The following is a 15,419-nucleotide window of genomic DNA, read 5'->3' on the forward strand; positions in this document are numbered from 1 at the left end:
GATCCCTGAGCACCACCAGGAGTCAGCTCTGAGCACAGAGCCAGGAGTCAGCCCTGAACACTGTCAAGTGTGGCCCAAAAACAACAACAGAATGACAGGAGCCCCTGAGCAGGCTCATGGAGTTGTCAGCAGCTTCTCCTCCAAATCTCCATGCACGTGGCCAGCAGGGCTCTCCCTACCCAGGTTTCCGTTGGATCCTTCCATCCCCACAGAGGAACAGCAAGGGCTCCCCAAAGCCCCAGCTGCAAGCAGGACCCCCAGAACCACCCACACACAGGAAACCAGCACGGTCCAAGCTGTGAGACTCTGTTATGAAACCAAGTCCCCATAGAATTCAGGGAAGTCAGTTTTTTCCACTTTGCAGGAACTTTTTTTTTTTAAAGTCTTTCATTCAATCCTGTCTTGGATAAATGTCTTCCTGTCCAGGAAATAGAAAACAGTTCAGCGGTGGATGAGGGTGGGTAGGCTCTTCATGTTTCTCCTTTTTCCATTCACCTGCAAAGTTACGCTTCTGTCTAAGCCACTGCTGGGGCGTATCACTTATATCCTGAGTCTGAAAGGTCCAGAAGTGGCCGGGGGCCTGTCATCACTTGGGAGCAACAACACAAAAAAAGAAAAAACCCATAGGAAAAAGTTTAAAAAAAAAACCCTATCTGGGCAAACTGGTACTTTTTTCTTATGAGCATTAAATCCCAATCCATCTCATAGCTAGACAGCAGAAAGTTATTTTTCAGGACATAAAAAAAGAAAAAACGCCCAGATGTCAGAAGAAAAGATGGATTAACTTGAGCACATAAATATTATAAAATTCTGTAAGACAAAAATATTTACTGTAACAAAATCAAAAGACAAATAGCAGCGGGAGCCATGTCTGCCGTCTAAACGGTCAGGGCCTGCGGCAACTATAACAGGAGCAGGCGTGAGTGTGGCCACGGCTTGGGGCAGGGCCAGCTCCTCTGTCCTGGCAACCAAGGGAGCAGGCATGACCCCTGCTGCTGTGTGCAGGAGAGAAGTGAGCAGAGAGAGGCGGGGGGCCACACAGCTCGTGGGGGAGGCTGGCACTGGACCGCACCCTGGCTCTGTGTCTGCAGGCGACCACCTTGGTATCCTGCCCCAGCATGATGACTCACTCGCTGCGTCCAACAGTGACTTCCAGGAAGTCCAGGAAGGAGAACAGACAAGAACGAGCAAGGCCAGGCTGCACAGTATCCCCTCTGTTCCTGGGCGGGAGGACAGAACAGCTCTCCTGGCCCAAGTGCAGCAGCTGGTCAGGAGGGCAGGGCCGTCCTACTTCCCCAGCAAAGCTCCCTGGCCTGGGTGCTGTCTCTCTGGCCACTGCCCAGTCTCCAGTCTCCCTGGCAGGGCCTGGCATGCTGAGGAAGCATCACCCCTACTCCAGGCAGGAGAGCTGGGGTGGCCAGCTCCGCCAGGTAGGAACCGGAGACCTCAGCAGCCCATCAGAGGGCTGCCAGCCAGATATGACAGCAGCTAGACCCTCATGGAAGTTCTCCTTACCCTGCTTAGTATCTGTGGCTGCCGTCTGAGGCATCACTTAAAGCAGAGAAGTCCTGTGACTGTGAGGACCAGGTCTCCCCTAGACAGGCTGTCCAGGAAGAGTGGCAACAGCCACACAGTAATGGAAGCAGCTGGAGGGGACTTTGGCCCGGACTTAGGAGTCCTGGCCACGAGAGGAGGCACATGCAGCATGGCTGGAGGGGGCTGAGCTCTGGGCAATATTTTTTTTTCACTTTTTGGGTCACACTTGACAATGCACAGGGGTTACTCCTGGCTCATGCACTCAGGAATTACTCCTGGCGGTGCTAGGGGACCATATGGGATACTGGGAATCGAACCCGGGTCAGCCGCATGCAAGGCAAACGCCTTACCCGCTCTGCTATCACTCCAGCCCCCGGGCAACATTCTTGAGGAGGATGCTGGGCTCCAAAGGGATGTCAACCCCGGGCCAACCTCCAGACAAGCAGCAAGCTTCTTGAGATGTGCTGGATAGCAGTGGCCCAGGCCCAATGGGCAAGTGTGGAGGAGAGGTCACTGACCCCCTAGCAGAAGCAACCAGGGCATGTGCAGAGAGAAGGAGGGACCTCTAGGACCCCCTCACAGCTCCCCACAGCATGAAGCACTGGAGCTCCAGGTGGGAAGGACAGTGGCAGAACATTCCAGCAGGGCCTCTGGTTGAAGGAGAGCTGGCCTCCGAGAGACAGGCGTCTCCTGGAGTGAACATGCCAGCAAGCTCAGCACCCACTGCTGCTTCTCCAGCAAGTCACAACTGCAGCCGTAGAAGAAGGGCCAGTGGGCACACCCGCAGCAGTGGACACAGGTGTGTCCTCCCCAGGGATAGCTGAATCCTCAACTCTGGCTCCCAAACACTCTTTAGGAAAAGAAAGCTAAATCACCTAGAACACCAACGGGGCCCACAGCAGAATTTGGAAGACTAGAAAAGCAGTGGCCCTTTTGGTGTGGCTGCTGACTCTCACAGAGGATGCTGAGGCATGGCCAGGGCACGTGGAAGGCCAGAGAACCCCCACAATCCCTGTCTCACCTCCCCACCTCACCCCCCAGGGCCTCAGCAGCCCAGGTCCAGGCAGGCTAGTGGATTGCCGATTGCAGAGTGACTAGCCCGACTACAGTAGCCTCCGAGAAGGGGCAAGGGACAGCAACCAAGCCCAGCAGGAGCCTCTGCCACTGCCCACAGCTGGGCAGCCCTGGAGCATCCCAGATCCTCCAACCCCGTGAACAACCACAAGTGAGGCAGCCTGGCGACCAAAGAGAAAGGCCCCTTATGTGCCCAGAGTCCAGGCACACAGCACAAAGGCTAGACGTGGTGGAGACCATGCCCAGCCCATAGGGGCCCAGGGCCCGCCCACACCAAGGGAGAAGGGAGGAGCTAAGGCTGTACTGGGGTCTCCCAGCGAGCTCACTTGGGGTGCTCAGGGATAATGCAGTGCTGGGGACAGACTCAGGGCCTTACTCATGTCAGGAAGTGCTCCAGTCCTTTGATCTGGCCCCTGGCTCCCAAATCCATAGTTGATAGTTGTGTGGGATTTCCTGTCTCTCAGTGCCTGCACCTGATCAAACATCTGCAGTTTCCTGCCTGCCACACCCAGGGCAATCAGCAGCCTGCACGCACTCAGAGACCCAGCCTGCAAGCCCAGGCTCCCCGCGGTTCTGATCTCCAACACCCAGACTCCCCCGTGTCCACAGCAAACCACTCATGAGAGCCAGTGACTGTGAGAGAGTGGCTGCCATCCACCAGGTAGAGCCTGGCCTTGCCGTCCCCGTGACCTTGCACAAGCTTGCAGACCCCATCCTCCACAGAGCCAGAGCGAGGGGCAGGACTAGATCCCCTGTCCGCTGTCTCCATGGTGATGCCTGGGAGTGTGTGATGGCCGGCCGAGCAAACAGCCGGGGCATGTGAAGCTGCCCGGGCAGGACTCAGGTGAAGTTTCTGGAAGACTGGCTGTGACTGTGCCTTGATCATCTCTCCAAACTCACCTGTTTCTGGAATAGGACCCCTATACACCTGCCTCCTGTCTGTCCATGCAGAGTGTGGCATGGGGAACCCGCAGCATGGCTGGTATGAACTCCCAGGACAGAGACCCCCGGCACCCCAGAACTGGAAGTAGGTTTTTAGTTTCTCCAGAAACCAGCCTCTCTCCCTGCTGGGCTGGAACTGGAAGCTCAGCGGGACCTGGATGCAGGTAATAGTGACCCAGGCAGCAGAAGAAGGCAGCAGTGCAGGCCCAGGGGCAGACATGGGTGACTGTCCACAGCCCACATAGTCACCCGGGCTCAGCGTTCCGGGCCACCTTTGGCTTTCACGATGGGATCTCTGAGGCCTGTCCCCTCGGGCTCTCGTCAAGCGGCTGAGTGGGAAGCATGCGCTTACCTTCCGGCCCACACCGTGCAGGGCTGCTGAGGCAGGAGCTCTTGTACCTCCCATAGTAAAGGAGTGTCACTCCCTTCTCCTCCTTGAGGTAGATGCCTTTGTTGACCTTCCCCTCGACAATATCTAGGGGAGAAGGCGGCAACCACGCATGAGGCTGTATGTTCAAAAACATGCGTCAGACAGACCAACAACTTCCATCTGTGTGTGCTGATGGGCAGAACATCACATAAGGTGAATACCAACAGTTCATCAGAAATAGCTACGTTATAAACCCTGTGTGTGCAGGTGTAGTGGTGAATTCCTGTAAGGAGACACCATTAAGAGGCTCTACCATCCTCCATGGGGTCCAGAGCATCACCAGGACCCAGGGGGTCAGTACTGCAAGTGCCAGCAGCGGTCCTACAGTCCAGTGTCCCTAGCCTACCTTCCTACCTTCCACCTGCTCCCTTGGCCCATCCCCAACAGTTGCACTCGGCCCTCCCCACTGACTCCCTCCAGTTCTGAGGACACTGACCCAGATTTTCTGATGTGAGGGTCATGCACAGATGCAGGCAGGGAGCCCAGCGCAGCTGCGTGCTCGGCACACAGCTCACATGTCTGATGGCGTGAGGGCAGGTGTATGGTTGACAAAACGGGTAGTACAAGCCATAAAACAAGGTGATTGTGCATTTATCATTAACAGGGTCAAAGTCGCCTGCAGACCTCCCCAGAGTGTGGGAACATGGCCCTTTGACCGCACGTGACCCCAGCTCCTGACCCACAGGAGGGCAGCCAGCGCAGAGGGTCACAGGACTCCCACTACCTTGGACTCGTTTCTTCTCATCTCTCACGTGTAGCTGGTAACTGCATAAACCCCAGGAAAAAGTGGACAGCTGGTGGCTATGCACACGAGTCTGGCGTTTACACCCCTAAATCAGATCATCTGGGGGGCAAAATGAGCTGAAGGGCAGCTGGCAGCTGAGCTGCATGTGGAGAAAAGACCATAAGTCTGGCCTTACGCCAGGGCCCAGCTCCAAGAGTGCGGCCTCTCCCTTCACCCTGGCTGCACAGGGGAAGACCAAGCATTTCTCCAAGGACCTAGGAATCAAAGTCTTAACAACAGCGTCCACTAATCAAACAGTTCCCAGGGTGGGGGCCGAACTGGGTTCAAGCAGGGCACACAGGCCTCGCAGGTACAAGGGCCCGAGTTCAAGCCCTAGCTCCCCACAATCCTGAGCACTGACGGGATATGCCCCAACTCCCACCCCCCAAATAAACCTAAAAATCCAACTTCAGAAGAATGTTGTAAGAGGTCACTTTTGGGCTGAGCCACTTTGAGGCCAACATCTGCTTTCGTCCCCTCCCCCAAGGGCCGCGGCTGGCACCACACACACTCCCATGCAAGTCCCTGGTACTCCCAGGGGATGCCCAGGCCTCTTGGTCACCCGGCCTCTGCTTGTCCATGAAGAGAACACAGCGGACCCGAGACTCCAGGGACAAATGAAGCAGGCGCTCACCTACAGTCGCAGAGAAGTTTGAGTAGGCAGAGTCATTGCCACTCACAAAGGTGGCATTATGGGAAAGAAGTACAGTGAGGTTGTAGGCTTGTAACGCTAGACAAACAACAAAAGAAAAAGCACAGCATGTGAGACAAAAAACAAACAGAAACCACATATCTCTCAACTTCCCGCGGCCTGCGGACTCCATCCCGCACCCGCTAGGCCCTGCCCACCCCGCAGTCCAGATGGGGGTGAGGGGGTATCAGCTCTCTGCTCACTTGGGGTTCAGCTGCTGCTGGAAACGCCCAGAGCCCGTGTCCTGACTGCGAGGAGTCCCTCCCACCGGCTGAGTTGAGAGATATGAAACTGAACAGGCCCTGAACCCATGGGCCTCCGCGGAAGGGCTGATGGTTGTGTCATAAGGATGGATGGAAGCAGACACAGCGGGAGAACAGCTGCACACCACGATGACAAATGACAGGACAACAGAGGGTTCAGTCACAAGGAACAGAGCTGCACATGCATGTGCTGACGGGTCTGCTGTATTTCTGCCCTGTGGGGTCTGCGATGAAGTGAGATGAAGTGAGACGCTCAGCGCAGAGCATCCGAGACAGAGGGTTCACCAAGGGCTACAACTGGTGAACAAGGTCCAGCCATACTGGGATGGCCTCTGAGTGATGGTATGGCTGAGAGTGACATGCCACGGTAAGGCACTCAGAGCCCCTCTTTCCCTGCCGGAAAACCAGCCAACACTCATCGAGCACTGACCAAGGAGCCTCCTGATGCTCGGCTGGCCAGTCCGTGACTATCACTTTGCTTTCAACTAAAGGCCCTCAGGAAGCAAACAACACAATGACAAGGAAAGGGGTCACCCAGGGGAGTCCAAAGGGCAGATCTGACAATCTGGAGAAACTGGGGTGCAGGCCAGCTTTCTGCCAGTTGCCTCAGGAAGTAGGAGGCCTGCTGAAGGGAGGGGCTGCACCCCACAGCTCAGACCCGCACAAGGCCTCCTGCTTGCAAATGGTGGAGAAACCAGGGGATGGATCTCAGGGAGGCAGCAGCAACCAGTCCCTGGTCTCCCGCTTGCCCTCCCCACACACCTTCCGTCGTGTCCTGGAGCTCACGGATGCCGTCCACGGTTTCCAGTGGCCAGTAATGAGAAGCAGAGGCTAGGACCTCAAAGCCTGGGGAGGCACAAGAACAGAGAGGTCAGGACACCTTCGGGACAGGAAGAACAGGCACGCTGGGGCGGGGGTGGGGTGGAGGAGGAGGAAAGAAGCTCCGAGCTGAGGGATCTGGATAAAGCCCAAGCACAGGGCTGGGCTTGGGGGGCAGTGGCGGGGTCTCCCACAGATGCTGAGGCCAGGAGGCATGGGGGACAGACCCAGGCCTTGAGCTGGCTGGCCTCATGCTCCTCCCAGGCCCCCGGAGTCAGGCTCTTTCACTCTGCCAATAAATTCAAAGTGGATGAAAGTTTTCTTTCACAGCCTCAGAGGAACCAACAGGCCAGCTCAGTGCTGGGGCCAGCAGGGGGGCAGCAGGGGCCCAGCAGCACCCAAGAAGACAACACAGGGTTGGACAGATGGGAAGGGTGGGAAACTCGCATCAAGATCATGGCAAACAGTTGTGAGGGCCTGCAAGCAGGACAGGCCGCTCCCCCATGTCCCTGTTAGGTGGGTTCTGACACAGCTCCCAGTTCAGGTTTCCCAGCTTGGTGTCCTCAGTCAGTCCCTCCTGAACTTCCACACCCAAAGCCAGCTGTCTCTGAGCTTCCTGGGGTCCTTGGGCCGTGAGAAGACAGAAGCTGCTGCAGGGAAGAGGCTGCTCTCCTCTCCTCTGTGACAAGCCTCAGAACCCTCCCAGGCAGCCCGCGACCCCAGGCAATGCTCCTATCCCGGGATTGGCCGCACCACCACCTGCTCTGCGCGCCACCAGTGCAGAGTTCTCTAGGATTCCTCCTCCAACACTCGCTCGGAGAAGAGCAAGCAAAGATTTGGTCACTAAATCACCACAATCCAGATCCCAGAAAGTGAGGATCCATAAGCCCATCACTGTACTGCTCATCGTAAAAACATTGTCAAAAAAAGAGATAACACAGTCATTATTTTCAAATTAATTTTTCCTGATACTGAAGATAAAAACTATTACAAATGAGAAAGGAATTTAGTTGCTAAAAAACTATTACAAACAATAAAAGAATTTAGCAAGCATAAGAAGTTCCTGTACCACAAAAAAAAAAAAAAGAAGAAGAAAAAGACATCCCACAGACTGGGAGAAAGTATTATTTGCCCACCACTCAGATGATAAAAGTTAATATTAAATATATATAAAGCACTGATAGAACTTTACAAGAACCAACCCCATCCAAAAAATGGTTGGGGGTGGGATGCAAGGAAGAGATGAACAGAAATTTCCTCAAAGAAGACAGATGGCCAAAAGACATGAAAAGATATTCTGCATCAGGTGCAGACAGAGCAATGATAGAAAAATCCACCAATATCACCAACAACATATAAAAATCTAATTTAGGGCACAGATGCTTTTATTTGGGGGGAGGGCCACTCCTGGCGGTGCTCAGGGATTACTCCTATAGGGGCTCCGGGGGCCTTATGTGGTGCTGAGGATCAAACCCAGGTTGACCATGTGCAAAGAAACGCCCTCCCTGCTGGACTATAGCTGTAGCCCTCAGATGCTGCTTTAATGCAGAAATGGTGCTCAGCAGTGACAGCTGGAATGGCGAGCCACCTAAGAACAGTGAGAACCCGCTACACTCTCTGACCCCAGTGATGTGCACAGCATCTGAATTCTAATGCACTACAATCAAATGTAAAAGCTTCTGAAGAAGACAGGTTAGAAATTTGACTAGAAGCATTCTTGAGCCTGTACCAAAGTAAGAAATCAAGATAGAAGCCAGAGAGTGCACAGTGGGGAGGGCATGCAGCTGACCTAAGTCCAATTTCCCCCAAACTTGTATTTTTTTCATTTCACATTAACTAGGACTTTATTTTCTTAAAACTACACATTGTCAGTCTGAGTAGAAATCCACTGTGATGTATAGATCTTGCCATTTAAATTCTAAAATCCAGGGGGTGGGGGGAGGTTCTTGATAAATTTTATCTAAGAAACAATGATACACAATACATGCTCCCTACTGCACACAGTGGGCTGCAGGGTGTGGGGGGGCCTGGCTGGTTATAGCCACGTCTTGGCGATGGCTCACCAGATCAGTGCCAGCACCCCTGGAAATCTACCGCTTTCAGCCAACAATTAGAAAGTGTCCCACAATGGCATCAGATGCTATGACCATCCCGGGAACTAACACCTGAGAGCACAGGAATGCCAACGCGTCTGTCCTACACATCCAGATCCACGGCAGCAATGCTCATGAGGTGACCTGAGCACCCACTAGCATATGGTCCACCTGGAGGATCTGGTACACACACATACACACACAAACACACACAACACAGTGTCGTCCAGCCAACAGGCGACATGAAACCCACTGCTGGTGACAATGGGGTAGGTGAATCAGGGAGACAAAGCTGGCCCTTCTCACTGCTACTTGACTCTGGAGCTTGTGGGAAGCAAAAAGTTGTGGTTCTGGGGTGGGGAAAGGGGAGGTATGTGGGAGAACGTGGTCCTACACCCCTAGGGATCAGATTAAAGGTTGGTGGGGAGGTTGTGGCCAGTGCCTCCCTGACGTTCCTCAGTGGCCAGCAGTTCCTCTACTTGCCCACGAGAGCCGACCCTCAGAGCTCTCACCATGCAAAATCCTTTCCTTTTCTTCTTTCCTGTCTCTGCCAGCAATGTAGCATGTCATCCGTCTAGCATGTGTAAGACGGCCCCCACCCTGCACATGCCCACACACACGAGCCAGGGCGAGTCGAGCAGGACGAGAAGAAAAGCTATTTCCTTTCCTACCAAGCCATTTTTCCCTAAATCTGGGATCTTCATTGTGAAGGGAAGAAAACATCATCACTGACTTGTTATTCAATTCATCTGGGAAAAAGAAAAAAAAGAGGAAAGGAAAGAACATCTGTTGTACAAAGAACAGATGTTCCATGTCCTCGTCTCCATAGGAGTCCATGGAGAGCCCGCCTGAGGCTGGGCGAAAAGTTGGCACAGGGATGGGCAGGGTCAGGTTCACGCACAGCAAGGCCCTCGGCGCTGGGAGGCGTTGGGGTGGGGTGGGGGGGTGCCAAGTGTCAAGCATAGACGCCCAGGCCCTGGCACAACTGTTTGGATCAGGGTGGAGGCAGGACCAGGGGAGTGGCAGGGGTGGGCTGCGGGGCTGGGCTGGGGTTGGTGGCCACAGTTGAAGACACGCAGAACTCACGAATGCAAAAGGACAGGCCAGAACACTAAGCAGGCTGAGCAGGAAGGTCAGCGGCCACCACCCATCTCTGTAGGACACAGCACAACTCAGTGCTTCATCGTCTGCTGACTTGGCTTTGGGGCTACCCCGGGTGGTGCCTAGGGGCTACTTCTGTAGTCTTCCCTGGGCGTGCTGGTGCTGAGGAAACCATGAGAGCTGGCATGAAACCCGGTCTCCACTGAGTGTCTCTCTGGCCCGAGAAACCCAGATCTTTTGGAGGAAGCCACACCCACTGCTGCTCAGGGATCACCTCTGGTGGAACTCAGGGACTGAACCTGGGTCATCCTAGTGCAAGGCAAGCGCTCTGCCCACTGTGCTCTCTCCAGCCCTGAAATTTTTATTTTACATTTGAAATCTCCCCAAACATCTATGCTGGCAATGGACATTGTCATCTTCTATTTTTGCAGTACAGGGATCAAACTCAGAATATCCCAGGTGCTAAGGGAGAGTGGTGCCCAGTGCTCCAGGACCAAAGAGCTGGACTCAGGGCGCATGCTCCCTGCCCCAACCTACAGAGTGCACTGCTCCCACCCGACAGTGACTTTGCAACAGTAAAATCTCACTGTTTGGCAAGTGAGACTGGCTTCCTTCCTGAAACCAGGTGGCCATGACCAGCTCATCAGGACTAAAGTCTGCCCCGAGTGGACAGCAGCCCCTGATGAAACGGGAGAGTCACCTCATTGCCACGGCTGCCCTTGACCCCTAGGCAAAGCTGTTCATTCATATCTGATGTTTAGTTGATCCAACAAAAGTTTGGTGTGTGGTGTTAGGAATATCAATACTCCTGGAGGAAAATGAGCAACAATTTTTCTTTCTTTGCAGTTTTCTTCCAGCCTCCTGGAACTCATCGCTTTTCTCTTACAGTACTGTGGGCAGGTCTCATCCCTGAAGTCTGCTGGGCAATGTAGGGCCGTGTCCACAGTACTGGTCCCAAAGATGTCTAGGGCCTCAGGCTGGCTGGTTGAGCCTATGGCCAGTCCCCTCACCAGGGCTCAGGTCTGAGGTATCTGGCTTGCCTGTGTCCTGCGTCAGACTGTCTCCCTGCTCTGTGTGGTCCCCACATCTCACAGGCCCAAGTGTGAGCACATCTGTATGGTGCAGCCTGGACCTTCACCCAGAGCTCCCTGAACCCCTGTTTGTCAAAGACCACGTGGGCAGGAGAACAGAGAAACATGACAAAGAGTAGTCACAGTCTACAGAGACCGACCACACCACCCCCCGCCCCCCCCCCCCACCCGGCTCTGCACAGCTCCACCTGCAGAGCCCCGTGAGGCCCTGGCTTCAGCATTCTGTGAACAGCCCCAGCGGGCGTCCTGCAGGGAGGAAGGACACAGCCCGCCCGCCACCACCCGCGGTTTGCCCCCCTCTGCAAACCACATAAGTGCAGAGAGCTGTGGACACTGCCCACGGGTGTGCTCAGCCTCCCTGACCTCCAACTCAGCTGCCCAGGCCTTTGGCAGGGCAGAGAGTGGCTGCTCAGTGCCCCCGGCCCGATGCCTGGGCAAGGACACAGGGTCCTGCCCTGCCCACAGCACAGAGGCGTCCCCACGGGCAGCAGGTATGAAGGCGAGGACGACGCAGCTCAGAGGGCCACAGAGCCCTTGGGTATCCCCTCCCAGCTAGTGGGAAAGTGAGTAGCACATGAGCGGGAAAGTAGGGGGGAGCACATGAGCAGCCTTGGGCCTTGCCCACGACCGTCCTCAGGGCCAGCCCTGCCCAGGCCCTCAGGCTGCTAACAAACTCCCAGGGCGGGGGTCACAGGACCTCTGTGCCCATGCGGTCTGAGAGGGGCTGCTGGGGAGGGCAGGACCTGAACACACACAAAGAGCTTAGGCCCCCACAGCAGAGGGAGGATAGGAAGAACTGGAGGACGCAGGAAGAGTGGTGAGGGAAAAGATGGTGGGGTCTCATGTGGCTATGTGTGTGCACATGTGTGACAGTCAGGCATGGGTGGGTGTGAGTGGAGGTGTGAGTTTGTGTAGCTCTGTGCAAGTTTGCTGGCGAGCTCATGTGGGTATGTGCGTACAAAGTGGCAGAGCCCAGCCCTGGAAGTCCACTCTGGACATCTAACAGAGAGACCAGGGGGCAGAATGGTGGGCAATGCCTCAGCCTCACCTCCTCCCCAGTAACAGCTGAGCTGGGGCACCAGAAGGAAGGAGGAGGGGCTGGGCTAGCAACCATGGCCAGCAGACGGTGAGAGATCACAGCCAGGTGATGCCCATGGCTAGCTGGTCAGTGAGAAGGGGACGCCCAAAGCTGGTCCGAGTGGACAGCAGGGGTACACCCACGGCCAGCAGTCGGTCAGCAGAGAGAAGAAGGGATGTCCACAGTCGGCGGGTCAGCAGGGAGAGCAGGGGAACACACATGGCTGGTGGCCTTTTGTGGGGACGGCAGGGGACACTCCCCTCTCTAAGTGGCAGCTCAGAATGGACAAGGCTAGAAGAAAGGCTATCCCCTGCGGGGCTCTGGGTGCAGGTGCTAGGAAGACCCTAACCCCTGCCACATCACATCCACGGCCACCTGTGTCAGCTACAAACACACTGTGGTGTGAAATGGGTGGCCCCAGGCTGCTCACTGAGACAAGACCCCCAGAGGCCCTGGGATCCACCACTCCCCTGGGGCTGAGTCAGGGACAGTCCCAGCAAAGGAGCACACAGTCCAGGGAAGGGCGTGGGGCACCAGGCTGGGCTCCCTGCCAGTTTGGGGAGTGTGGCCATAGCAAAGGGCAGAGATGGCAGGTCCCCAGCTTCATCCCAGGATACAGAGGGCCCGGCCCCTCCCTCCCGGTGGGACCAGCAGGGTCCTGAAGGCACAGAACTTCCAGGAGAGACCATGACTGTCCCTGGGGTCCCCATGCGTCCTTACCTGGATGGGGGGGTGGCCTGGCACGGGTCCCACATACCTGCACACATGAAAACAGTCCGTGAGCTGGGGTCCGGCCTAGGCAGGGTCCCCCCTGATGCCGGCCCCACACGCACCTGCCAGGCACAGCAGAGGATCAGCATGGCGGCCAACAGTGTCCCCATGGCCCAGAGCGGCCGCAACTCTATCTCTGCCGCCGGAAGCCGGAGGGGCCCATCCCCACTGGGGTCGCTGAAGCAGTGGTCAGTGGCCGCTCCTCCCGTGTCCCGGAACCCGGCACTCAGCCTGGCTCCCTGGACACATGGCCGATGCTGCAGAGGACTCCTGCCCCGTCCGGGCCGCTGCCACCGCGGCTCTCCTGGCTCTCCGCTCTGGCAGCCGGGACAGCGGCTCGACTCCTCGTCCCCCGCGGGAAGTCCTGGAGCAGCCTTCTGTAGCCGCCGCCCCCTGCTCTGTCTACACCTCTGCTGCTCTCCGCGGGTGGGGAGACGCTGAGGTCAGGCGTCCGGGCTCGCTCTCCCACACCCACCTCGCCGCCGCCTTCCCGGGTCCTAACTCCAGCCCGTTGCGAACAGCTGGGAATGATCCTGAGCACGGGCGGGCGGCCACCAGGCCTGGGTGTGCCGCTATAGATCAGAGGCCCAGCCAGCAGCCCAGCGCCTGGTCATAAACACACATTGCACAACAGACTCAAAACCGCGAAGGGCCCTGAAGGAAGGGGAGCTGGAAGGAGAGGAGCCCCTGCAGGGGCGTCGGCCCTTAACCCCTTCAGCACTCACAGAGGCCCCAGGGCAGGACCCCACCATCCCCAGCCTCCAGGAAAGTGCTCAGAGAGAAGTACACCCTCAATCACCGCACCTGTATCCAATCTCCTAGAAACACCTGAAGACACAGAGAACTGACTTCACTGCCCCGAGCCCCTCACTGGTCTCGTGTCCATAACTGACCCCTTTCCCCTGTCTGGTCCCATCCCCCTCACTGACTCTGAGCCCCTCACTGGCCCTGGCCCTGCCCCCCATCCCTGGCCCCTCCCCCCACTGACCCTGACCTCCTCACTGGCCCCATCCCCCTCAATGTCCCTGTCCCCCTCATTGGCACTCTCCACCCTGGCCCCTTCATGTGGTTCTCATTGGGTGTCACATCTCTAAGGTCTTAAAGCTGCCCGTGAGGCTGGAGCCCGTCAATCCCACTGAGATCACGACTGTGAGGCAGAAATAACACCCAGTAAATGCTCGGGCATTATTCTCTCCTCCGTCCTGACTTTAAATGGCAATCGAGTCCCAAATCCAGCGATTTCCAAAAGAGGATAAAAACGCGCCTTCGTTCTCCACTGGGAGGGAGGAAAACAGTCAGGTCGAAGGTGAGCAGACTCTGCTGGGCTGAGGCCTCCAGTCTCACAGCTTGGTCAGGCCTCCCTGGCCGTCTCCACACAGGGCCACACTGTCCCCCTGACCCTTACCCCTGGCTGGGAAGTGGCTTTTCAGCCTTTAGGTCTGCTCTCACCAGATTCCACTGGGCGGGTGGGGGCTTCCTCAGCCTTAGCTGACTGAAGAATGGCACCCACTGCCAGACACCCACCTCGCCCACTTCCCAGCCCAACTGGAACAGAAATAAGGGCAGCAAGGACAAGTGGCACAGATGCCCTCAGGACCTGCTCACTGAGCCCCACTCCCAGCAGATCCCAGGGACCAAGGGGTCTCCCCACTGAGCCCCACTCCCGATGGATCCAGGGACCGAGGGGTCTGCCCACCAAGCCCCACTCCCTGCGGGCTCGAGGCCACGGGCTCCTCCCTGTCCACTTGCTCAGCCTTCCCTCCCAGGAAGCCGCATCCCCACCTCCATGTGGAGATCTCTCCCTGGGACCCTCTCCACGTCAAGACTACCCCAAGCCTTCCCCATTCCACTTCTCTCGGGATCCGGTGCCCCCCACCCAGAACCCAGACAAGTTTCAGCTGTTGACTCCTGTCGGGACATCAGGGGGGAAGTCCCGTGTGGCCGTGCCCGTCACCCCGTTCCTGAGAGGGGCGAAGCTCAGGCTTCAGCCGTGATGACGACACCCCTCACCTCTCACGAGAGGGCGCAGCAGCACTTTCCCTATGAAAGCGGCAGGTCGGAGGAAGCCATGTCTCAGGTTTGACAGGGGCCCACGTCCAACACGTCCCTCCGGGCCCCGCCTCCGCCCCGGCTGTCACCTCCCCTCGCCCTGCACTTAGTTCTCCAGCCCAGAGCAGCTCCTGAGGCAGATGTTGCCCAAGGGATGGAGAACTGTCACTCGGGATAAAAGAACACCGGAAGGTGGGGGAAGACACTTTAAAGGAAGCAGCATGTGGCGGCCGCTGCACGGACACTGACCACAAGTGCTGAGAGAAAGGGGGCGGGACAAGGACCGGCAGGACAAGGACAAGGCACGGTCCTGGGCACGTGAGCAGGCCCCGACTGCGGATTGGCTGCTGAGCTAGACACGTGAGCAGGCCCGGGCTGAGGATTGGCTGCTGAGCTGGGCATGTGAGCTGGCCCCAACCGCGGATTGGTTGCTGAGCTGGACACGTGAGCAGGCCCGGGCCGAGGATTGGCTGCTGATCTGTGCAAGGTCCTGGACAAGAAGCGAAGCTGTGGTGGGGGGTGGAGGAGGGTCTCAGGTGTAGTGTTTGGGGGGGGGGAGCGCGACTCATAGGTGTGTGTTGGGCAGGTGTGAAGGTTGAAGTGTACCAGGTGCGGGGGACAGGTTGAGGCAGTTGTGAGGCCCCCTGGCCCATGAGAGGCTTCTGGGAGGGGTAGCAGGTGAGGGGGTTGCCCCCCT

The 15,419-nt window shown here is 56.8% G+C and overlaps 1 protein-coding gene across 1 annotated transcript in view; it reads right to left on the reverse strand.

Moving 5' to 3' along the window:
- Positions 1-12,842, reverse strand: part of ADGRD1 (adhesion G protein-coupled receptor D1) — a 51,981-nt gene extending 39,139 nt beyond the window's left edge. Inside the window, exons 1-4 of the mRNA XM_056115632.1 lie at positions 12,736-12,842; positions 12,623-12,659; positions 6,483-6,566; positions 3,905-4,027 (exon numbers count right to left, since the gene is read on the reverse strand). Coding sequence (XP_055971607.1) covers positions 3,905-4,027; positions 6,483-6,566; positions 12,623-12,659; positions 12,736-12,783 — 292 coding nt within the window. The 5' untranslated portion in view covers positions 12,784-12,842. The remainder of the gene's footprint in view (positions 1-3,904; positions 4,028-6,482; positions 6,567-12,622; positions 12,660-12,735) is intronic.
- Positions 12,843-15,419: the final 2,577 nt, after the last annotated feature.

The sequence above is a fragment of the Sorex fumeus genome, unplaced genomic scaffold (genome assembly GCF_029834395.1).
Source record: "Sorex fumeus unplaced genomic scaffold, SorFum_2.1 ptg000029l, whole genome shotgun sequence".
In the NCBI taxonomy this organism is placed as follows: Eukaryota; Metazoa; Chordata; class Mammalia; order Eulipotyphla; family Soricidae; genus Sorex; species Sorex fumeus.